Below are 24,873 nucleotides of genomic sequence, written 5' to 3'. Positions count from 1 at the left end.
GGCTTGTCTAACATGTCCCTGGAGCATGACTAGTACTATATTGATGTCATCAATAGACCCTCTCATTATCAAGTCCCCCCAGTTCCATCCAATCTCCCCCCATATCATTACCTCTCCATCAATCCCCAAACTCAGTCACCTCACTTACCTATGACAATGCCACACAGTTTGGCCCCCAATTCATATTATGCCAAATATGTCACAAGCTCTGGGACAGATAGTGGATGGTTGCCTGTACTTTGGGATTGATTAAGACTAGGGATGTGCAGGCTCGGTTTTACTCGACCCAGTACAGAGACGCAGAGTGTAACGTGCCGGTGGTATTCACCAGGAACCCCCGCAAGAAGGTTTTGACTTGGCTGCGTTCGACACGCAGCTACATTGTAGCGGACTCATAGTCAACAAGCTGGTTCAAAACCAGACGGACAAAGCAGTACCAAGGATCAGGCGAAAACAGGTCACGGTGAAGCCACCAGGGAATAGCTGCAAGGGAACGCACAGCGTGCCCCGAGCAGCTGAAGGGGAAGGAGAGCTAGCTGAACAATACAGCAGCAGGTGCCAGGGACCTCCGCAGGAATTTCCTGACACCAGCGCTGCTGAACTCGATAAGTAGATGCCGGGATCCGGCGCACTTTGATATTACCCCCTCCTTGGCTTGTTAGGGAATTTCTGTTAAAATTTCCGAAGGAATTGAGGAGCATGAATATCCGAAGCCTTTCAAATGCAGAAACATGTAATAGTTATATCTTATATGTATGATACAATGTGCATTTTGCATCCCTCCTGCTATAGATGACTATGTAATCTGCATGTGGGCTAGTGAAGGTTTGCTTTCCTTATTTTTTACTAAAATATTGTCACTTATTTTGATGGACCTTTATATATGTCATATTTTACTATACACTACTACAACATTAATATTCAAAACTGAAAATAGTATTTAGAAGACACAGCACACAGATATGATTGGGAGATGGACACATGTTGGACACATGTTGCTGCACATGGTTTAATTTTTTATGAATAATAATCTTTCCTTTCATTGCTGCTTTGCTATTAAAATACAATTAATTGGAAAATGGTTATTTATACAAAGTAACTATATTAAAACATTTAATAATCATTTTAAGGACTTAACATTATCCTATTAAAGAGAGAATCAAGGACCACTGTAAATGGCGTCCAATGTTGTCCACAGGCATAGGGTCATGTTCTTATTATGTTCTGTTTTTTGTTCTCCACTTAAGTACTTTGTTAGTGACAAGCAGATTACCTGAAACTGCTAGAAACTATTAGGGGGCTATTTACTAAGCTTTGTTAGGAGATAAAGTGAAAGGAGGTAAGGTACCAGCCAATCAACTTCTAACTGCCATGTCACAGGCTGTGTTTGAAAAATGGCAGTTAGGAGCTGATTGGCTGGCACCTTATCTCTGTTCACTTTGTCTCCTAACAAAGCTTAGTAAATAGACCCCTTAGAACCTCTCTCTATTCAACACAGAACCCATTGAGCCAGATGTGGTTGTTAAGTGTGATCCTGGCTGGCAAAGTTATGGCACTAACTGCTACCGCCTGAACAGCGAGAAAAGGAACTGGCAGGAAGCTAGAAAGATGTGTGTGCGGAGTGATGGGAACCTTGCCAGCATTCACAGTCTATTGGAACTGGAATTTGTCACCAAGCAGATTAAACAAGGTGAGTTACTAAGAACCATGCATGACCAATGCACGGCAAGGACTTTCATGTAATGAATTGCAAGTTATTGAAGTTTCTGTATCTCAGCTAAATTCAGAAAAAAACTAGAAATTGACTAATTAAACATGTTATTTGACAATTCTAATTTTATTTATACAGCACTCTATAAATAAGGAGTCATAGTAATTGTATAATGTAGTGATGATAGGGTATCTGTAGCCATAGCTGGAGTTGTGGTAATATCACACCAGCCCAGCCTTACTCCATGGTGTCATGTAGCAGAGAAGAAATGTCTTAGGGGCAAAGAAAATCATCAAACTGTGCTACCCCCTAGTATCTCATGTTTGCATATGGAGATCATGTGAAATTTCTGCAGGATAATATCACTCTTGTACCTCTAGATGTAGAAGAGCTATGGATTGGACTTAACGACATCAAGCACCAGATGCATTTTGAGTGGTCAGATGGGAGTGCAGTCACTATTACATTGTGGCACCCTTTTGAACCCAACAACTACCGGGACAGCATGGAGGACTGTGTGACTATCTGGGGACCGGTGAGCAAGTGATTTACAGTAAGAAGAGGCTGTAGGGGTCAGTTCCCTTTACACTAGACACCATTAGCTACTGGCAGATTAAACATGCCATTGCACAACACTCCATGTATTAAAATACATATTGCGCCTCTGAATTTGAATACAGATGGTCTGGGTCACTTTAAAGCCCTGGTCTAAAATTCCTTCTATAATACAACTTTTCTATCTAGTGGTACATCCAATAAACAATACGCTGGATAAGTGTATATGTGATTATTTCAGCTACAGAACTGAAAACACAAAAAATATATAATCGCAAAACACAAATTTGCAAGTTTCCTAACCTAAAACGCACCCTGGATGTTTGTTCTTTATTGTCTGCCTCTTTCAATATGTCATATGACCACATGACTGCTAGGGCTTCTTCAAATTGACCAGGGCCGTATTAAAGGGGTGGGTGGGGTGACAATGGACGGTCGCCCAGGCCCCAACACAGAGGGGCCCCCACACAGGGTCAGTTTAATCCTGCTGAGAACAGGTGTCCAGTGGTGAAGAGTGGCTCCCGAGTCCACTCATCAGCGTCATGTGACACATCATGTCACGTAATGCTGATTACTGATGTCAGGCCTCAGGAGCCCCTCTGCGCCGTATGAGCAGTGCTGACTGTGTTGCTGCATTCAGAATATACAGCCAGAATCACGGGATTCGAGGTAAGTAATCAGGGAAAGTGGCGGGGTTGGGGGGTAGGCTCCATGTGTCTTGAGTGGGTAAGCGCTGTGTGGCTTGGAGGGGGCCCCACAACTTAGTTGCCCCATGACCCCCACAAGCCTTAATCTGGCCGTGAAAAAGACTACTGCCTGAACTTTCTAAGCCAAAAATCAATATAATTTCTTACCTGTACTCAAGCGATGAAACATTTATTACACAGATCTATCGTGATTAAATCTGTTATTCTGGAATATATTCCTCATAGGAGGGGAAATGGAATGACAGTCCATGTAACCAGACATTGCCATCAATCTGCAAGAAGCCTGGAATTGTCACCCAGGGGAGCGTTGAAGACAATCACGGATGCCAAAAGGTACAAGCAAAAATAGGCATCAACAGGTGGCATAGCATGCTATTAGATCCACTGCAGGTTGCCTTGCCTGGTTTCCGCACTTTAGCTATATAGCTGTACTAGGAAGTTTTACAAGGAGATTCTATAAAGAGTAAATCTTGAATAAAATGAGTGTTTCCTCATGAATGAGAGAGTGTGGAAGAAAGGGTGTGAATGAGAGAGTGTTGTAGATTAAAAATAGTGATTAAATATTGTAATGTTCTATCACGTTCTCTGATAAGAACATGGCTCTTATGAGTCATTAACATTTTAGCGTTTGCAGATATTCAGAGATGAGACTATATGGAAACATGACCTATTTGAATTTCCTGTATACTTCTTAAAAACTAAATCGAAAATAAATATTTTTTCTTTAATTCTGTTTATTTTTTCTGTGAAGATGTACAGATGTGTCCTTATACATCTTTGCTGTAGTCGCGCTAAAAAGCTCCTCTTGCCGCGCCAGGTCCCGTGAGACTCAGCTTGCGCTGGGCATTTTATTTTCACCATAAATTGCAATTTGATGCGACTAGGACGCACCAGCAGACTGTGCTGATTAATTTGATGTACTACACTTGTATATCTGTGTGCAACTGAGTCTCTGAATCATACGAAGTGCTACAATGTAGCGGCTGCGTTTTTTTTAATTCCAAGTTCCATTGTGCTTCATACACAATCTCAGTCGCACACAGATATACAAGTGTCACATATCAAATGAATCAGTACAGTTTGCTGGTGCATCCTCGTCACCTCCATTGCGACTTAGACACATTTTTGGTGAACAAAGACACCCAACGCTAGCAGAGTAGCACGGGACCTGGCGGCTCACTCATGCCAAGCAAGTTGCTCTGCATGGCGTATTGAGGCTAGATGTATGAGACACATCTGTACAATGTTGTTATATCGCACATCAGATACATTGACATTAGTCTAATATAGAACATCTTCATCAACAACGTTTTTTAATACAGTGCCACAGATTCTGAAGCACTAAATGCACTAAACGTTCTGACAAGAATACAGTAAACATGGTAGCAGATACATGAATTTACAATCTAGAAATTACAGCTAGCAGGGATACAGCTATTCCAAACGAGTTGCTGTCATAATGTTGACATGTTCACGGTGTCGACATTGTATAGGAACAGAAGGGTTAGGCTGCATCAGCAGAGGGTTAGGGTTAGGCACTCGTGGGAGGGTTAGGGTTAGATTGCGGGAGGGGAGGTTATTCATGATGAATATCTGCAAAATATACCACACCCATTCCATACATAGGAACAGTTGATAAGTAGCAGAAGATTCAACATAAGACATGACATCAGGGGCGCGCGTAGATGGTCTACGAGCAGTAGGGTATGCAAGACTGAAGAGGTGAGGTTTGAGGAAGTGTTTGAAGGATGGTTGGTTAAGCAGTTCCATAAATGGGGAGCAGCATGGAAGAGGGCTTGGAGATGGGAGTGTGAAGAGATTATGGGTATCAAGCAGTGTAAAGAGAGGAGAAGTGGACCAGTGGAGAAATTTCCCATAACAGCCAATCAGCTTTGAGACAGCATTTATCAAGTTCATTCTATAACATGATACGTAGAAGCTGATTGGTACTTATGGGCAACTTCTCCACTGGTCCACTTCTCCTCTCTTTACACTGTATTAATACATCTCCCACTGTGATGAAATAGGAATAAAGTTGAAGGTTAGAAACATAGCTGAATAGTCGGGATGCAGTGTATGAGGTGATGATTTCAGAGATAACTGCAAGTGAAGCGTTAGTTTAGGCCTTGTAGGTGAGCAGTGAGCAGTTTGAAATGAATTATGGGAGACTTGTATGATTAAAGCTGGGTATGATGTATTGTACAATATATTTTTCTGACGCGGATCGGAACGATAAATTGTACACATCGTATAGTGTGTATGCCCGATCCGTCGTTAACGACAGTCGTTCAGAGCATCGTTTCGTCTGCTGTTCTGCACAGCAGATGGGACGATGCAATGAACGACGCAGTTCTGTAACATGCAGCATGTAACCACACATCACGCCATTGTACAGTGTGTACAGCGTGCATGATGTATCGTATCATTGCATCGCACTGGGCTGCACATGCTGTAGTGTGTACCTAGCTTAAGGATTCATACACATATTTGTCTCTTCCTTCTACAGTTGCTAGCAACCAGCATCCATTCACCTAGCAAACGTGGGGGCATGTTTGGATTCCGGTTGTGTTGATGCTCTCATACGGATAGAATAAAGCAGAAAATTAGGGGGGTTTAGCAAGCATATATATATATATATATAAAAAAAAAAAAAACATTTTGTAGTTAAAAGCATATCTAATATCATAACCCCAGAAAAAAGGGATATTCCCTTCAGCACACTGCAGCAATATTAACAAAAATACTTGAATCCTACATGATAATAGAAATTCAGAGGTATTAGTTGCATACATTTGCAAATATATGATTAAGCGCCGGGCCAACGTCAAGGCTCCTCTATACCGGCATCCCTAACATTAAGCAGTTCACGTCCGAGGCACAAGGCACCCCAAAATAATCTAGCCAAGGACCATTCCCAAGGCATCACACGAAAAGGGGAAAAAAGGTGATAGTGAAGTGTAAAGTATAGATGTGTAAAGATAATCAATAAGTGTTAATATAATGAGAAAGAATTAAAATTACATAAATAATGAACAAACTTTTTTTCTCTTTTTTGTGTGATGGAGGGAATATCCCTTTTTTTCTGTGGTTCAGTGTAAACCCCGCCCTTGCATCGCTTGCAACAGCTGGGCCTGTTTGGGGGTGTCCTGCGCTCTGGATTTCAACCCCAGTATGTTAGGGACCTACCCTCAGAGGTTACCTGCGCGTGGTGGGTTGGCCCATAACCATGGCCATGATTATGCTAAAACCTCTATATATTGCAAAATTCTATTGCATAATGTATTATATATAATTAGTAATGTTGGAGTTGTACACTTGTACTTTTTCTTCTTGTATGTACCTGAAGTGCCCAGCACATCAAGTTGACTTAATACACAAACTATGTAGTTGTAGAAAAATCACCAAGTTTTTGAGGATTTTATCAATAAAAGGTTCCAATTGCAATTCACCATAGATAATGAGCATTTGTATTTGTCAATTTCATCACTGATCCTGGGAATTTTGACTAAGGCCCTCATTCAGAGCCGTACGCTCTGAGCAGAGCGCACGCTCTGAATGAGGGCCGGGCTCCATTTTCATGGAGCGTCCTCCTGGACGCTCGTATAGCTGTGGGTCACCACCCACAGGCTATACGAGCGTGCTTTTTGATGGCCGCGATGGTCGAGACCATCGCGACCATCGAAATTGCGAGCCGGAGCCTGCGGTTGAGGTTTTCAACCGCAAGCTCCGGAGTGATTTTGGCTCTATCAGAGCCAAAATCACTCCCACTGACATCACTAGTGATGTCAGTGGGCCGGCTTCTGACGGGAGGCGTTCCCGTGGGAACGCCCCCGTCAGGGAGGCACGCCCACCAAAGGGGGCGTGCTGTCAATCAACATTGACAGCACGCCCCCTTTGATCGGACACAACGAGCGAAGGACTTTCCTTCGCTCGTCGCGTCTGGCGCATGCGCACGACGGAGCTCCCTCCGTCGTGCGCATGCTCAGTGCATAACATCGACCCACTTGCGAGCGGACAGCCGCTCGCGAGTGGGTCTGAATCAGGCCCTAAATCTTTACACCCCATTATTCATGCTTTGCAGCTGTGCACTATATTTAATTTGTTGTTGTAATCTTTCTGCTTTGTTTGATGTTATGACTATAAAAAAGATTAAAATTTAAAATAAAATAAAAATAATCTGTCTGTTCAAAATAAAAAGGTAATTTCATTATATTTGGCTGGATTTTTTGTAATTTCAACAAAGTTTTTCTGTACTCCCTTAGGGTTGGAGCTGGCACAGTCCATCTTGTTACTGGCTGGGTGATGGGCAGGTAACATACAGTGAGGCCATTGCATCTTGCTCTGCCCGATCCTCTAGACTAGTCACTGTCCTGAACAGGTGGGTGAGAGCCATTTATAGAAGAACAGGAACTGTCTTTTTAATGCTTCAGATTACTACTCTCTAACCACCGACCTCGGAAATAGTAGGATATAGCATAAGAATTAAATAAAGTATTTCTACATTTTCTTTTATATATTTGCAACTATTTGGCATAAGGACAGGTTAACAAGTGCATCACAGTGATTTTATATCACACAGATAGATTGGAATCTCTTTGTGAAATTAATTGGAAAAGTATGAGTGTATCTAATGTAGAAGTGATAAGAGATAGAATTCGAACAGGTATTTATTAATAATGGCATAATAAAGTGCATATTATTTACTATTAAAGACAGTCCCTTTTTACAGGCATGGCTTTCCTTGAAATATATGAATTACTTTTATTGTAGGTTGCATATCAGTAGAGATAACCCATGTCTTATCCTTTATACACTGGGTGCTGTATAATGTAAGCCAGCTGTGTCACATCAAATTATGTTTAAACATATATCTGTATGTATATTTGTAATTGTGTACACTGTTTAGTTAAAATGAACTAGCTCCAGATGCAGTTTGGAATTTTGCCTGAAACTCCTTAGGATTTGTCCAAGAATTCCCTTGATTTCCTGTGATTTTAGTGCGTATGATACAGTGTTATTGTTACAGTTGATTCCCGGGAGTTAATATGAAGAAGAACTGTTACTAATTACTATATAGGGCCACTTTATATTTTCCTATATACAATTTAGGATTTAGTAAAATATTCAACCTCGCCTTTACCAATGCTGGCTTACTGCATAACAGGGGAGGCCTGGAGCTGTAGAGTTTCACTTAGGGTCACTGAGTCAGACCTCTCCTGTTATGTAGATAGGCAAGGTGAAAGTTAGCATATACTTAAATGAAGCTGGGACCTTGCTAAAGACACTAAATGGTGTGGTCCTATGGGATGGACCCAAATGAATGGAAGGGAATTTCATAAACTTCTTAAATAAAGTGGAAGACTTCTTTTAGCTCTGCACTCTACTATAACTCTCATTGATCAATATAACCTTAGGTCTTTTTTATGAACCTTCCTTATGCTGTTGGTATTGACCCTGTCTTTCTCGTACAGGTTTGAGCAAGCTTTTGTCAACAGTCTTCTGTATGGGTCAGACGGGAACTGTTATTGGACAGCACTACACGATATGAATAGCACTGGAATGTTCCGCTGGTACAATGGTGAAGAAGTAACTTATACCCACTGGAACAGAGATGAGCCTGGTATACACCAATACATTGTGAAATCACTTTGAGGGTCCAGGGGAAGGTATACAGTATAGCTGATATGGTGTCCCAAACAGTTTAGGGGTAAATTTAATTAGCCCCGTTAAGTTAACGGGGGCTAAATGAAGGACGACCCCTATTCAATTAGCCCCGCTTATTGGGGAATTCTTTTCGGGTCTCCTGAAACCCGAGAAGAAATCTGCATTAACCATGCAGTTATCGGGTGATAACAGCTAGTTTACGTACGAATCCATGTGCTTTACATGAAATCTGGGGTCTATATACTAAACCTTGGAGAGCGAAACAGTGGATGAAGATAAAGTACCAATCAATCAGCTCCTAACTGTCACTTTATAGGCTGTGTTTAAAAAATGACAGTTATGAGCTGATTTGTTGGTACTTTATCTCCATCCACTTTATCTCTCTCCAAGGCTTAGTACATACCCCTAAGTGTGTTAACGCCCGATAACAAGTTTTAACGCACGTTAACATGTCCAATTAACGGGCGATAGCACAGCTATCAGGTGAAAAAGGGAGCCTAATTGAATTCCCCCTTAGTCTCATAATGTATCATCAAAATATATATCATTCCTTCTGTAGAATTACAATTTTCAATACTTTATTTTCACCCAGTAAGTTCCTGTAAGCTCAAAATTGAGTAAAGTAAAAATTCTGAAAATTAAATAAAAAGACTAATAAATAGGAAATAAATTGTATGTAAAAAATATAATCTGAGATGTAGAATTTGAATAGATTTATAAGCAGTAGAGGCTCCAGAGGTGGGGCTGTCAACCAGCCAACTGCCAGTTGTCCCGCTCAGCGATGTTTGGGGTGGCAGTTGGTGTGGTTCCCCTATTTGAATTTTGGACTCCGCTGCAACCCCACGTCTAGAGCCGCCACTGCTTATAAGTATCCATGATTCTGGGGCAGACATATACAATAGTCATCAATCACTAATTTCACCAGTGGTGTGCAATGTGATATTTTTTGGAGGCCAGTTATGTGGTCCTCCTATGGTCCATTTAGTACCTTATAGTATCCAGTTACATACCATTGTGGCTGGCCAGTGGCCATATAGGCAGATTAGTGAGTAATTTGGCAACATACAGCTGCTTATTTCAGGTACTGAACTAGATTTACATTGTCCCCATAATGTCCAGGTCAAACAGTGACACAGCAATGTTGTGTCGCCGCACTGTGCATGGACAGCAACAGTGTAAATGTCTTAGATCAGTCCTTAGTAGAATCCTATAACTTTGTGCTATCAATATGAGTACAATTTAATTGTATGATTTGATATTTTTCTTGATGACTGAATGCCAAATCTGGCTCTCTGACAAATAATCAGTGTACATAATGATACATTATTAGGCAACAACAGGCTTTGTGCTTTTGAGAGCAAAATTATTTTACTCACCCATTAAAATGTTAAAATTGCCTTCACTAACTCCTGTTCTCCTCAGGTTACGATAAAGGGGGATGTGTAGTGTTGGCTACAGGGCGGTCCCTTGGGCTGTGGGAAGTAAAGGACTGTGTGTCATTCCGAGCAAAGTACATCTGTATGCAGAGTCTTTCCCCGATGATCCCTCTAATACCTGCAGCACGTCCAACGCCCAGCTTTAATGGTACCTGTCCAGATGGCTGGAGCTCTGCATCTAATCTAAGGCATTGCTACAAGGTGAGATAGATATGATTTATAAAAGTCTGTTGTAAATGTTAAATGGTGACTCCACCCTGATGCAAATTTCTCTTCTAATTTTCCTTTTAAACAGGTGCAAGTAATCCCTTAACAATCATCTCAATGGTGCATTTGACAGGCACACGCACTTAGTATCTTTTGTGTGATTGTTTTAGCTAAATGTCAACAGGGTCAATCAGTCATTAAGTAGTAAGAGGGAAGATTCTCAACTAAACCATGGAGACAGTTGTCAAGGAACAATTACAGCCCTTACTAAAGTAGCCACACATCTAAATATTATCTGTCCAACCAGCCAACTAGTTGATTGGTTGGAATGAAAATCTGGTAAGGTATGGGAGTAAATGATGATCAGCAATTTGCTCCTAAATGCCAGAAAACAGATGAAAATGGACATCAGACAAGTTTGTTAAATGTTTGATCTAAACAATTTGTTCAAACAACAGTTTTTGTCCATTTTCCGGCGTTTGGGAGCAAATTGCTGATTGTCATTTGCTTTCATACCTTACCAGATTTTCATTCCAACCAATCAACTAGTTGGCTGGTTGGACAGATAATCTTTAGATGTGTGGCCAACTTAACTCTTGAGTTCATGTTAGACTATGAAAGCAACATTTTTTCCTCAATGCTACAGTTTTACTAAATTAAAGAGGTAATGTTTGATTACGTGTACGGTGCCCATTTGTTTTTTAAATTGTGCTATAAACTGTCAAAGTAACTTAAGTATAACTGCCAACAGAAGGCTTTTGGAAAAGAAAATTATAGCACGATGTGACCTGATGTTCAGTTTTCTGATACTACATCCTGAATCTAATTTATCTTTGCTCAGGTCTATTATTCAGAGAAGCTACAGGATAAAAAGACTTGGATATCAGCTCAACAATCCTGTCGAGAAACTCAAGCTCAGCTGCTTAGTATCTCCAGTGTTGAAGAGGAACATTATGTGGCCCATTTACTTAACAAAATATTTGGGTTGGTTTTCCCTGTCCAGCATCTCTCTACCAGAATCTCTCTATGTGACGGGACCAGACTGATCTTTTCATTCTTTCTCTTAGTGAATCAGAACCTGAAATCCATGAGCAGCACTGGTTTTGGATTGGTCTTAACCGGAGAGATCCCAATGGTGACCAGAGCTGGGTCTGGAGTAATGGCCAAGGGGTAAATGATTCTGCAAATTACAGACAATAAAGAAGAGGCAGTTTTAAGTCTTGCATAATCAATCTCTTGGGTACTAGACTATATAGTTCTTCAAAACCCTTCTTATGGTAATAAATGTATTGCCTTAATTTATTTACTCATTGCTTTATTAATGTTTGACAATATTGCACATCTAGCTCTGCTTTCTTCTCTTCTGATCATTATTTTTCTCTCTACAGTATTCCTACCACAACTTTGACCGAAGCAATCAGGATGATGATGACATAAGAAGGTGTGTGGTGTTGGACCTATCATCTCTGCAGTGGGTGGCACTTGAGTGTGAGTCTCAGATGGACTGGATTTGCAAACTTCCTAAAGGTAATGCTCTGTGAATTCAAGCTCTCATATGCCTTTCACTTTTCAGTTGATAATGTTAAAGTTAAGTTTAACGAACAACACTTTCCACAACTAGAGAAAGACCTTCAAACAAATCAAATCTATGAAAAGCACATCAAATCTACACACCTTAAAATGTACACACTGCCACACTAACCCAGCACATGGCTCAAGACTCAGCTGTTTCCACCCTGCCTTCACCTCCCTCTGTCTGCCCTCATTACTTCATTGTTCATTCTTAGGTGTTGCCTCTCTTCCTTCACTGCTGTCTCAGCCTGTGATCTAGAGCAGGCACGTCCATTTTCCAATTGGTTGTGCTCTATAATTTGAAACAAAAGTGTGTTCAGCTGAGCATTAATTAAAATATTACAAATGTTTAGTTGTTACATAAAAATGCCACATAGTACCTCCATATGTTCAGGGCAAGCTTAAGGCTTGTTCCAGTGCAGTTGCTAAAAGGGGGCCCCACCGTAGAGTGCGCAGCGTGGTCGCCAGCGGTGCCTGGGACCGTTCAGACAGGCCGGCCCATCATATCCTTCGGAGCCTGACTTGGGCAGTGCAGGGATCATCCGAGTGGCTCAGACGTGGTTCGGGTCGGGTGTGACGCTATAGATGGCGTGCCGTCATAAGTTACATAGCTGAATGCCATCCACAGGTACACCGTGAAGCAGGCTGCTTCAGAATGCCTCACTGGAATCCCGATACCTTTCAGACAATGTGTGTGTTTTTTTCCCTTTGGGGGATAATGTCTGTTTCTTTTCTGTGGGGAAAAAAATTTTTTTTGTCTGTGGGGGCCAATGTGCGTGTTTTTCACTGTGAGGACCAATGTGTGTTTTTTTCCTATGGGGGGCAGTGAGTGTGTTTTGCTTCCATGCGGGGTTCAATGTATGTGTTTAATTATGGATAAAATTTGATCGTGGGGGGGGGGGCTGCTCCAGAATACCTTGCAAATACCTTGTAGACCTGAGGCTGGCCCTACATATGTCACAAAAATATGCCCCCATATGTTACAAAATAATTCAACTTAGTGCTCTTATATGCCCTTATATGCCAGCCTCAGAGCCCCCTGTTATGTCACCTTAGTATGTCAGCCTCAGAGCCTCCTGTCATGCCCCCTTAATATTCCAGCATCAGAGCCCCCTGTCCTGCCCCTTTCATATACAAGTCTCAGAGTCCCATCATGCCCCCTTAAAATGCCAGCCTCCTTAACATACCAGAGCCAAGTGTCTCACGATTGACCAGTCAGTTGTGATTAACGCGATGTACATGCCTGATTTAGAGGGAATGCAGTCATCATGTCGACATTTCGCTTGACCCGGCTCTTCGCCTCTGACTGGTTGGCCACCCCTGACATAGTGTATATTGCTAAGTACTGTGATGAATGTAATAATAATAAGGGATGTAGTTATGAGACTGGCGGCGTCCTTAGCGTTAGCCACGGGGGAGAGGGTTAGGTTTATGGAGCAAAGCGGGGTTAGGGTTAGGTTTGGGGGGGGGGGGAGGTTAGGGTTACGCACCCCTAGGGGGGAGGGTTAGGCACCACTGGGGAAGGTTAGGTTTAGGCACTAGGGGGGAGGGTTAGTTTTAGGCACTAATGTGGAGAGTTAGGGTTAGGGGGCGGGGAGGGTTAGGTTTATGCTACAAGAAGGGAGGGGTAGGGGGGAAGGGGGAGGGTAAGTATACTTACACAACTCCTGTCGGGATACCAACCATCGGGATGCCGTTGTTGGTATTCTGACAGGAGGCATCCCGACAACCGGAATTACATATCCATTCCTAATAATAATAATAATAGTAATAATAATAATAATAATACAATGCAAAACAATTTAATATAATGAGAATTTCTTCTCTCACCCAGTAATCTGCTTACTGCATGCAACCAGCCAAGTCACTTACAGTATACTTGTCTAAAATATGAGCATCTATATGTAACACTAGTTCTTTCACTACCTAATTTGGTTCCATCCCTTATATCCTTTTTTTCTATATGTCTCTCATTTATCCTCAGGAACAGACATTAAAGAACCAGAAGTACCAAAAGGTGAGCCTTCTTTTGCCTATTTTTATTTTGAATATATTATACATTTTTATATAAATGTCTTTATTGTATCAGGATATGTTAGTACCGTATTCACTTCATTGTGTCATTATATTTCCTTACAGGAAACACTGAGTGGGTCAAATTTGAGAATGCAGAGTACAAATTTTATGAGCATCGCTCCACATGGCAGCAGGCTCAGCGGATCTGCACCTGGTTCAAGGCTGAGCTAGTATCTGTCCACAGCCAGGCAGAGTTAGACTTCCTAGGACAAAACCTACAAAAGGTAAGAGATACAACATGGCTGGGTAGTGGGTTTCATGGATTTCAAATGCACTGTATCTGTTCTTTAACTCCTGTAATAAAATACTGAATAAATCCATTGCCCAGACCAACCTGTTTTGCAAATGTCATATATGAAAACAAATGTATTTCAAATCCTTGTTGAGACATCCAAATACAGGGCCTTATTCAGAGTGTGGCCTAAACACAATTCACAGCTGTTTTGCCTCGAATGACAATTTTCTTTAGTGCGCACGTGCTTCTTTTCAGTTGTAAGACAGAGGTATGACTGCGTACGACTAGGGGGCCAAGACTGGAATGGGCATGCAGCCGCAGAGAGTGGGCGCAGCCAAATTACAGTAAGGCCATCTGGTGGGTGTGTAGTAGCGGATTGCAACTAAAGGTCACCAAACAGAATCGTCTGGAGGTGTCAGACTTGCGCGAGTAAGTTCCACAATGATGATATGACTGCATCTGATTGGTCACACTTTTTTAAAACACACCCATACAGTATATGCAAAATCAATAAAATTGATGCAACAGTGTTTTTAAAATCTTTTTACACTGCAGCGCACACTCTTTTTCAACAACTAAATGATGGTTTATACTCAGTTGGAGAAGGGAAAGCCTGCTCGTATATTTATAAGTATTGCCATTGAAAAAATAAAATTAGCATTTTTGCGTCTGCTTCGTTTCGCATTTCAGATGCTTTGACCCACATGGGTACTCCTTATCTGCTCTGTTCAGCCTCTAACTGTACTGTGTTTCCATGAGTATTGAATTTTTTAGCATTATCAGTTCTCACAGTAAAGCCATGCCTCCAGTTGTACTTCAGCCTCATCAGATCCAGGTACATGAAGGGGAGAGAGCTGCAGCTACAGACCTACGAATGTAACTAACACTGAATAGGTCATAAAAATGCAACTTTAAAAAAGAAAAAGCAATTTGCTACTCCGTTTGCATCCAATTCTGAATAAGGTCCTATGTATTAAAAAATACGATTTTACGACAGGTGGACTCCGAACCGGTTTGTTTGTTTGTGCTGCATTTGTGTCTGTACTTTGTGTCTATTCTCTATTTATAGAAAAATAATACTTTCCAGGACATGTCATGCTTACTTTGAGATTCGGTAATTACCATGTCTCAAGCAGCAAATAGAGAGATGGCTATATTCCAGTAGCAGTAGTATACAATACATCAGTAATTATGCAGCAATGTATGGGCACTGCTGACTAATGGTTAGGCTCATGAATGAGTAGGGATTTGGATCTCTGCCCTTGCAGGGGAGCATGTCAGTACCACAGGCCTGATAACGATGACATTAGAATTGGAGCAATACTGGAACTTGCCTTTGCTCTGCATCAATCTCTCAGAGCTATATCTACGAAACAGTCTTTTTTGGAAGAGGTGGGTTTCAAGTAAAAATTGAAAGTGGTATTAAAATTAAGTTCTAGCTGAGAAGAATGGACCTTGTAGTACATCTGCAGCCTTCATTTTGTACATTGCAGTCAAACATTGGAGTCCATGGCATATGAAGCTGTGCTTTTAGGAAATTAGTAACTGTCAGTGCAGGTGCAGTGTGACAGTTAATCCTCCGACTCACTGCTCTTCCGTTGGAGCTCTGCCTGCCCCCCACTGCTACATATCAGCCTGTGCCTTCAAATCAGTGCAGTGTTAGGCACTGGCAGACTTCCTGAGCCAACTGGTTTAAACCAGTTGGCTCAGGACTCAGACTCCATGGCCTACTTGGTGGGCACCATGTAGACCTCCATGGCCCTGAAAAACTTTAAACATAGCCAAAAACCTAATCCTGATCAAACTACACCACCATGCCACATTTGGTGGAGCTAGGTACAAAACTCAGGGCGTGCATAAAGGATAAATAGACAGACATACACGCACACACTTTCTCGCTTATTATATACAGTAGATAAAACCTGGCGTTCTTTACACTTGATGTTAGTGTCGCTTTAAATTTTCACCTGAAACTCGCCGAGAAACAGCGTCTTATAAAAGCCGCCACTACATATACCCCTCAGAATCTCTCTCCTGTCAAACTCCAGCTATTGAGTAATTAATGCAGGATGAAGACAAGAGGAAATATGTTTGTTCAAGTCAAACAACTATGAGAGGTTTTCTTAAAACAATAATACAGCATGTGTGTGCAAGTAACTATCAGAAAGGATAAACTTGGGTCATAAGCATCATCTGGACATGTGTGTATTACCCATACTTGTCAGCAAAAGCAATCATGACTGTCATGTATTCTATCAGACGCAATCACTGTGTGTGCCCTCTTTGTTCTGGATGTATATTCAATTATGACCGTCTAATGATAGAATGGCAGTTACATAGTAATAAGGTGCATACACACTAGACGATATGCTCCCTGAGCGATATCGTCTAGTGTGTCCCCGGCAGGCTGTGCTCAATGTCGTTCATGACATTGAGCACAGTCGCTGAACGATATCATTAGCGATATCGTTCAGCGCCGGGCTCTCTCACCCATTCCCTGACATGCAGCAACCTGACGAGGTCGTCAGGTTGGCCTGCATGTCAGCCCGATGAACGAGGATGACGAACGACCCGCGGGAACGCGCGTCGTCGTCATCGTTCATCTTTTTTGTGTTAAAAATGGACGATAAAGTGGACGACTGAACGATAACGATATCGTTATCGTTCAGTCGTCCACTTTAATCGCCCAGTGTGTACGCACCACTAAAGTCAGTGACATTTGACCTTATGGGGTAGTAGAGTAAGTTATTGGCCGCTGTTATCACAACATCCTGAGCTAAATGTCTGGCTTGCCCCTTATTGCTACTGTATGCATTGCCTTTCATTGTCCTGTATTCTGTATTTTTATATTCATTCCCCCTTTTTTTCACCTAAGTTCTCCCGGGGACAGGAACAGCACTGGTGGATTGGGCTACACACGTATGAGAATGATGGGAGATTCAGGTAACTAGCCTTGATGCATGCTTACTTCTGTATTATTTGCCTTCTTTTGGTATTAGTCTTAACTTTTAAAACAGGTTATACTTGTCACATTGGACAGACTGTTTTCATTAGAACATTTCTATTAACCACTGCTGCTTTTTGGTGTCCTGTTCCCTGCCTTTGCCGTTTTTTGTGTCCATCTTTATTTAAACATTGAAGTCTCCGACCCTTCCAAGACCATCCTTTTATAATGTCTCACCCAATTCTTCTCTTATTTTCACCTTTGTATAAGACAAATTTCTTCTTCTCCCCATGTGTTTTGCTATTTAGATACTGAATGCTTACATTTAAATATACAATCAACTATGCAAAATGAAAAATAGAAAATATTAAGCAATTTAGTAGAATATAATAATTATTTTAAATATGCAAGTGAAATTTTTTAATTTAACAGCCGATTCTTTTTATTGAAAAGGGAGTTTTATTACATTTAACTGATTGGTGGTTTGGGATTGGTGGTGACGGGCCAAGCAGATTGCTATGCATATCAGAAACATCTGTACTTCACGGTGCTTAATGATGATCCCACATGCGTGGTAATGTGGGTCATTGTTCTCCATATAAGTATAGTATTAGATTTTGGTTGTGTGTAATGATCATTCTGATGTACACACACATTAAAATGGTTGGTCATTTGTATTAGATTGATAAGCTTAAATTGCAATGTGTATGGGTAGATTATGAGAGGCTTGGGAAGATAGGACAATGGCTTGAGATATTTGCCAACTACTGTATCATCTCTAGGTAGTGTCTGAAGAATTCTAAAAGGAGTGGTGAATCCTTTCAGGTTTAATATTAAGGACCAAAGGATTTCTGTACGTGGGGATTTGACGAGATTTGGTGGGTAATAACTAGGGGCTCTGTTTGTGCAGGTTACTTAGGGCAGAGCTGTATAAATCAGGAACCAGGTAACCAATACTTATAAAAACATTAAATAAATACAATTATGTATGTTAATGTTTTGTAAAGATTAAATACTACTTCCAGGTAGTTTATTTATTCACCCTAAACCACTGGCCTAAAATTGGCATTATTAAAATATATCTGAAAATATGCTAAGCATTTAGATGTTCTATCTCTGCTTCTTTTATATATCATATATATGTATTAAAAACAAAACAAAAACAAAATGTGAGTAGTAGAGAAGTCAGTGTTAATTCTGGAGAACTAAACCTCAATATTTATCCTTTTGGGTATAATAACACAGAGAAGTTGCGAGGAACTGGATGCTGGTAATTATAGCTCTTGCAGTGGCTCACCCTGCCGGTCTAGAGTAAACATTCCTCCCATGCTAGAATACGTGACACGTGGTGCAATGAGCACATGAGGAGTGGATGGTGTCAAGGTCTCTTCTTTATACCGCACAATCTGGCCAGTGTTTGCAAAGTGTCTGTGCTACATGCAAACAGCTAACAGTCTACATTTTGCTTTAAAATAATATTGGTTCTGGTATAGGATGAAGCTATCACCTGGACATGTCTTTTATAGTGCAATGCTCATTCTTTATTTAAATGTTACTTTAACCCCTTCTCTGTGGAGGACGAGTGGGGCTTCTCCCGATATCAGCTAGAGTGCTGAAGTCTAGCCCCACTCAGCCTCCGTAGTGGCTGGTGAGGTCCAGGACACCTGTGGGAACACCTGCAGCAGCTGCCGGCAAAGAAAAAAATTAAAATGGTGGGGGGAGGGACTTTAAGATCATCTGACACCTCACCATATAAAATAGAAAGATAGGGTACCTTTGTTTCAAAGAGGGGAGACCTCTCTTTCAAATGGTGTGCCCACATAAAGGTACATTTCTGGTGATCAAACTGATCACCAGACAATAACCCTGTACAATAACCCTGAGTTGGAGAGCACTACTGCGCATACTCCATACTTAGGTTCCTACAGGTAGGCTTCTTGTCCCTAAACAATATGGCCACTGACCCTTTTACCGCGCATGTGCAGCGCCATCTTGTCACTGTGTTAGAGCCACAGTGGAGGATAGACATTTTCCAGAGAGACTACCGCCATTCCACACCACCAGAGAGCTGCTACCGCCTCTAGAAAGCCTGGTACCACTTGTATGGCTGGTGACCTGTATACTCCATTCAAGCTCCGCTCCATGCAAAAAGTGCTATGTATGCATAATGAGTACAGCTGTAAAATCATATTGCTACCAAATAGACCACCCCACTGGTTAAGTGCTGGGCTGTTCCTTCTCTCAGGGCATCCGCTGATGTGTACACTCACTCTGCCATACCACTGCTACCTGTACACACATATTACAAAAGTCCAGGCATGGGGGGGGGGGGAGATCTCCCCCAACCTGACAACAAATACTTCATGGGCACCCAGTTTAGAAAGAGGGTGATCCCCTCTTTCAAATGTTGGAACCCCTTAATATTTATTTTCTGTTTAAATTGTTGTTGGAATGTGATGAGCACAAATGTTGTTACCGCAGAACAAGGGTGAGAAAACCCACAGCAGCGAAGCGGTTAAAGTTCTTAAAGTATTATTGTATTTTATTAAATAAATGTATTTGTATGTCATTGCATAGTGGAACTGTCCTGACAGACAGAACTCTTTTCCTGACTACTGGGAAAGGTGGGAGGTGTCTTATGTTCATTGTCACGCAATGCAGAGGAAGGGGCATTTCTATAATGGGTGCAAGGTGTGCGGGGTCCACACCGCAGACCCTGCACCCATATTTTTAATACTTACCACTGTCGGCACCGGTATCAGTGCTGTCAAAATCGCTGTCAAAAAGCATATGCCCAGAAGGGAAAACACCGGGAAAATGCCGCGGCACCATTTTCCCGGTGACCTGTGCATGCGACTCTGGGCACACTCTAGTACCCAGAGTCTACCGATGCGGCGCTGCGCTCAGTGCGCATCTGGCCGCCGGAGAGAGAGGAGGGGGCCCCGGACAGAGACTGCACACGGGCCCCCTCCTCTCTTGAAACGCCCCTGTGCAGAGGTGTTTCTGGGTAGGTTTATTTGGGGCAGCCAACTTTGCTATTCGGAAGTATAGGCTGTGTTATTTGTTCAACCCACAAAATAACTACCTCCACTGGAAGTCATTGCAGAGACACAGGGGGTGATTCAAGCAGGCAGCTTTGCAATTCCGTCCTTGCTAATATGCAAATGCACCCCCTGCTGCACTTGCGATCCCAACACTGCGACCGAGGTCGCAGGCTGGGATCACCATCGTGACCATCTGTTGCGATGGTGGATGGCGCCGGGCCGACGGCCAGCTGAGTAAGCCTCAGCTTACTCAGGCTGGCCGGCTCGCGAGACCAGGAAACTGCATCCATGGACGCAGCCCCTGGCCTTGCCACTCCCGACCCTGCACCGCCGCTTAAATGCCTCTGCCTGTCATTCAGGCAGAGGCATAGAATGGGCTGCATGCGATCATGCTGGACCCATTCTGCACATTCGCAGCACATATCCAGGGCATGGGCAGATTCCCGATATTCGGGAATTTGCGTTCAGCTCAATGCTGAATCAGCCCCACAGGGCATAATGCTCTATAGTGATGTCACTTTCCTCAATTTGAGCTAGTGAGACTAGTTTTCCTCACAGAGCATTGGTATGCAGGGCAAGATGACAGATGTAACAGGTACAGAAAATTTTTGCTGGCTAATGGGTGGAGTTGGATGGAATATGCTCCTTGTAAGTGCTACTAGATACAGTGGCGTCCTTACACTTTTACCAGTGACGTACCATACAGCCTAGCAGAAAAAGGGGGAGTTAACCCCCTATTGTTCCTCAGCACACTGAATTATACTTGCAGCAAAATATATGAAGACTATATGGTAATAGAACTTCAGAGATATTAGTTGCATATATTTGCAACTACATGGGAGGCTGCTAGGCCACGTCACGGCTTCTCTGTCACTAGAAGTCCCTAACACTAAGGGGTTCACGTCCGGGGCACAGACCACCCTTTATCATGAGGCCTTACATTTGACAAAATGTATATGTGACTTTATCATGAGGCCTTATAATTGGTATATATTACATTTGGGGTGAGCGTTTGGGCGTAGGGTCCCCGAGGCTGCTCTGGCTGGGCCTCCTCAGGGCATCACCACTTAATACACATAGTTACTTTTTACCTCACCTTTTATGCTCGTTTTTTATTCATGTAATTTTTTCACATATATTTTAACCCCTTTTTCAACACTTATTAACTACTCGCACACATCTATACTTTACACTGCACTGTCACTCTTTTTCCATTTTTCGTGTTATGCCCTGGGGGGTCCTGGGCTGGACATTTTTTTGGGGTGGTCTGCGCCCCGGACGTGAACCCCTTAGTGTTAGGGACTGCTAGTGACAGAGAAGCCGTGACGAGGCCTAGCAGCTTCCCATGTATTTGCAAATGCATGCAACTAATATCTCTGAATTTCTATTCCCATATAATCTTCATATATTGTTGCAAGTATAATTCAGTGTGCTGAGGAACAATAGGGGGTTAAAACCCCCCACACACTTTTTCTACTTGGTATGACCCCTCCCTTTCATGCACCTGAAAAGTATTGCTAGATTGATTGAGCAGCTGCCATTTTTTGTTTGGTACCATACAGCCTGTTAGCCCCACCCCGCAACATCATTACATCACGCTTAGAGGGAGCAGGGTTGCTGACTCAGGTAAGTAGAGCACTGCCCATAGAGTTCTAAGGACCCCCTGGACACCTTCACAGGCTCCTTGGATGCTCCAGGTGACTTTGCAATTGCACTAATGATTACTTACTACAGGGTGAAGTTCCTTTAAGCCACCTGCAGGTGCCTTGGGGCAGCGACGGTACTGCCCACAGGGACCGTGCAGTGGTCCTGACTTTTGCATACCGATGAAGAGATTAGATTTTATTTGTGGAGTAAGATTTTTAAATAACATAAAGAGGACTAGAGTCTGCATTGTAAGGGACTTTCCCTGCTTTATGTAAGGGCACCATTTCCAGTCTGAAAAAAAAACACTATAATTCTGCACCAAGTTGGATCTGACGGATCTTAGTTGTTGTCTTATACTCTTTATGGGGTGCATTTTGCACCTTAGCGTCTCCCCTTAGCAGAGAAGCACATTTATTTTAATTTCAAATTTTCTCGACAAGCTATTCATTTATAGTAATATAGCGAGAGATTTTACATAGAGAAGTCAATATTACCTTTTGAAGTACACTATTAAAAGTATGATATGAAATACAAAGTACAAAATGTGTGTCTTTATAAATAACATACTATAGCTGATATCAGTTGCAAAGATAGACAGAGTAATGTTACCATGGTTATTATTTATAGCAATAGCCGATTACAATTTGGGAGAAGAAAGGGTGTCTGTATTTGGTGCACGGAAAATCTAAACAGTACAATAAACATATTTAAAAGAGCAAAATCTTAAAATTAGATATATACAGTATAAAATGTGCTGTATAAGGTGAACATTGTGAAGGATTGAAAATAAAGTATTCTCTGCTTTAAATAAAAGCTTATTGTATTTTTTCTATTTTATATATCATTGAAGCTGCTCATCTTGCACTGTCATCAGTATTTTGAGCCCTGGGTGATGCAGGAGGAAACTTGTTTTCAATCCAGTGAAATGTTTCACCAGGTGATTGAACAGTGTGAACACTCGCAGTCAATAACGTTCATCTTAGAACAGACACAGCATGTAATGTAGAAGTAGGGAGCTGTAGTTCCCTAACTTTCCTTTTGATTGACTGACAGCGTGAATGCTGCTTCTGGAGATATGACAAGAAATCATTAGGAATATGAAGACAACAGACTTCTCATGGCTTAAAGTGTAAAATACATCGACATAATCTTAAAATGTAGTAGTATTGAAATAAAGGTTCTTGGGATAGGTGACATGGAGGAGACCTCAGGGTATATTTGCTAAAGGACAATATTAAATCAACCTAAATCGGTCTAACTCAATGTTGTGTTTCTGGAGCGAAGTCACACATTTACTAACAGACAAATTTTGATATGGTATTTTAAGTGTAAGTAAATGTGTAATTTAGCCCCAGAAACACAACACAGATTTAGATTGATTTAGATCGATATAAAATAAATGATAATTGACCTTTAGTACATATACCCCCTCACGTGCATTTTCTTCTAACACTCATTGCTTTAATGAAAACAACTAAATATTGGAGGAGAATTAGACACACTTTCACAAAAATGTTCTGGTTTTAGGACTTCAACTCATTCCTGGTCTACCAAACAAATGTTGCTTCCATCCTGCATCCTATTGTTATGGCCAGGAGCATGCCTTAGCAATTGTCACTGAAATTGGGATACGTCAGATAAAAGTGTGATTTCCAATAAGCTAATATGTTTTGCTGCCTCCATGGATCATCTGCAGATTTTGGAGCAGAAGTGAGACATCCACCTTGGATTTAGATTAGTTATAATGATGGTTACATATGTTGACATGGCCACTAATGTACAGGTGGGTTTGATGTGATGTTTATCCATTTGCATAGTATAGACTAAGGACCTCATTCAGAGTCGGTCGTTGCGGCCGCACGGTCGTACACCACCGATGTTCGCTAACCTGCGCATGCGTAAAGTTTGCAATGCATGTGCACAAACTAGCGGCTACGATCAGAAATTTCTCTCACCTTGAACACAGCCAGGTCGGTAGATTGAGTGACAGAATGAGGCGTTTGTGGGTGGTAACAGGGGAAGGTGCTTGAAAACGGGGGAGTGGAGATCCGAACGCAGGCGTGCCTAATTATGCGAACGGCGTTTTATGGGAGTGCATAATTAACAAAGTAGTGTCATGGCACACGTGACATGGGTGGTTTGTACACTGACCTGATTGTAGTGCTTAAGAGAGAGTATGGTCAACCTTAAGCTCTACGACCAGTTCCGATGGTCTCGATTAATCCTTATATGGCCGGAGATGACGTGTAATGCGTATGAGAAGGGGGCGTATTTTTTGTCTTACGGCCGCATCCTCCCCTTGGTCGGCCAGCTAACGATCCGATCTTAAGGACGCAACTTGCGAGTGCATCATTTGCATATCCAGTCCCTTTTCCCTTACGACCGTGCGGCCGCAACGACCGACTCTGAATGAGGTCCTAAATCTTCTGATTTTTGTTGCCTGTCTACAAGCATAGATACACTTGGGGGTATATTTACTAAAGGGAGGTTGGCATCAGGGCCATATCCATGGGTGTGCGAGCGGTGCCGCCACACAGTGCGCAGGGCCCTGTGGCTAGCACCATCGCTGCCCCACAGTCCCTGCATCTGGCTACCAGGGTGACTTGAATGGCACCCTGCAATCAGTATCGCTGATGAAGTGCTGCACAGAGTGTCCTTTGGATGCTCCAGTCATGCACACTCCAGCCTGTAGTACCTGTACAGATCCACGGAGCATCCTGAGGATGCTTTGGGAAGTGCTGTTCTTCCCTGCCACTAGCGGCACCATCCCCTCAGCATGACATCATGCTATCAGGGGGCGTGGTCAGCACAGGGCGCCGTAAAGCTCTGGTACGGCACTGGTTATAATATTATAATAGATACAATATAGTACTGCTTAGCCAGTGGTCCAGCTTGAGGAAGAGGTGGGAGGTATTTCACACTGTCACTTCCATTACATGCTGTGCAAACCAGTTAGTGGTACGCTCTATGCACTCCGTATCAGGGAAGAAGAAACGGGAAGGGTTGGGGTCAGACAGAGGTTTTCACCTTCAAGTTGATGTGGCCCTAGATTTGACACTACTGTACGGTATATTG

General features: G+C 42.2%; 1 protein-coding gene across 1 annotated transcript in view; it reads left to right on the top strand.

Moving 5' to 3' along the window:
• Positions 1-24,873, top strand: part of MRC2 (mannose receptor C-type 2) — an 84,508-nt gene that overhangs the window by 44,182 nt on the left and 15,453 nt on the right. Inside the window, exons 7-18 of the mRNA XM_088470707.1 lie at positions 1,499-1,690; positions 2,092-2,246; positions 3,199-3,306; positions 7,236-7,351; positions 8,445-8,593; positions 10,060-10,274; positions 11,122-11,264; positions 11,348-11,450; positions 11,669-11,807; positions 13,837-13,869; positions 13,992-14,152; positions 17,039-17,106. Coding sequence (XP_088326833.1) covers positions 1,499-1,690; positions 2,092-2,246; positions 3,199-3,306; positions 7,236-7,351; positions 8,445-8,593; positions 10,060-10,274; positions 11,122-11,264; positions 11,348-11,450; positions 11,669-11,807; positions 13,837-13,869; positions 13,992-14,152; positions 17,039-17,106 — 1,582 coding nt within the window. The remainder of the gene's footprint in view (positions 1-1,498; positions 1,691-2,091; positions 2,247-3,198; positions 3,307-7,235; positions 7,352-8,444; positions 8,594-10,059; positions 10,275-11,121; positions 11,265-11,347; positions 11,451-11,668; positions 11,808-13,836; positions 13,870-13,991; positions 14,153-17,038; positions 17,107-24,873) is intronic.

Source organism: Taudactylus pleione, unplaced genomic scaffold (genome assembly GCF_031769625.1).
Source record: "Taudactylus pleione unplaced genomic scaffold, aTauple2 ptg000102l, whole genome shotgun sequence".
In the NCBI taxonomy this organism is placed as follows: Eukaryota; Metazoa; Chordata; class Amphibia; order Anura; family Myobatrachidae; genus Taudactylus; species Taudactylus pleione.
The sequence above is the reverse complement of the archived record's forward strand: the minus strand, read 5'-3'. Positions and strand labels throughout refer to the sequence as shown.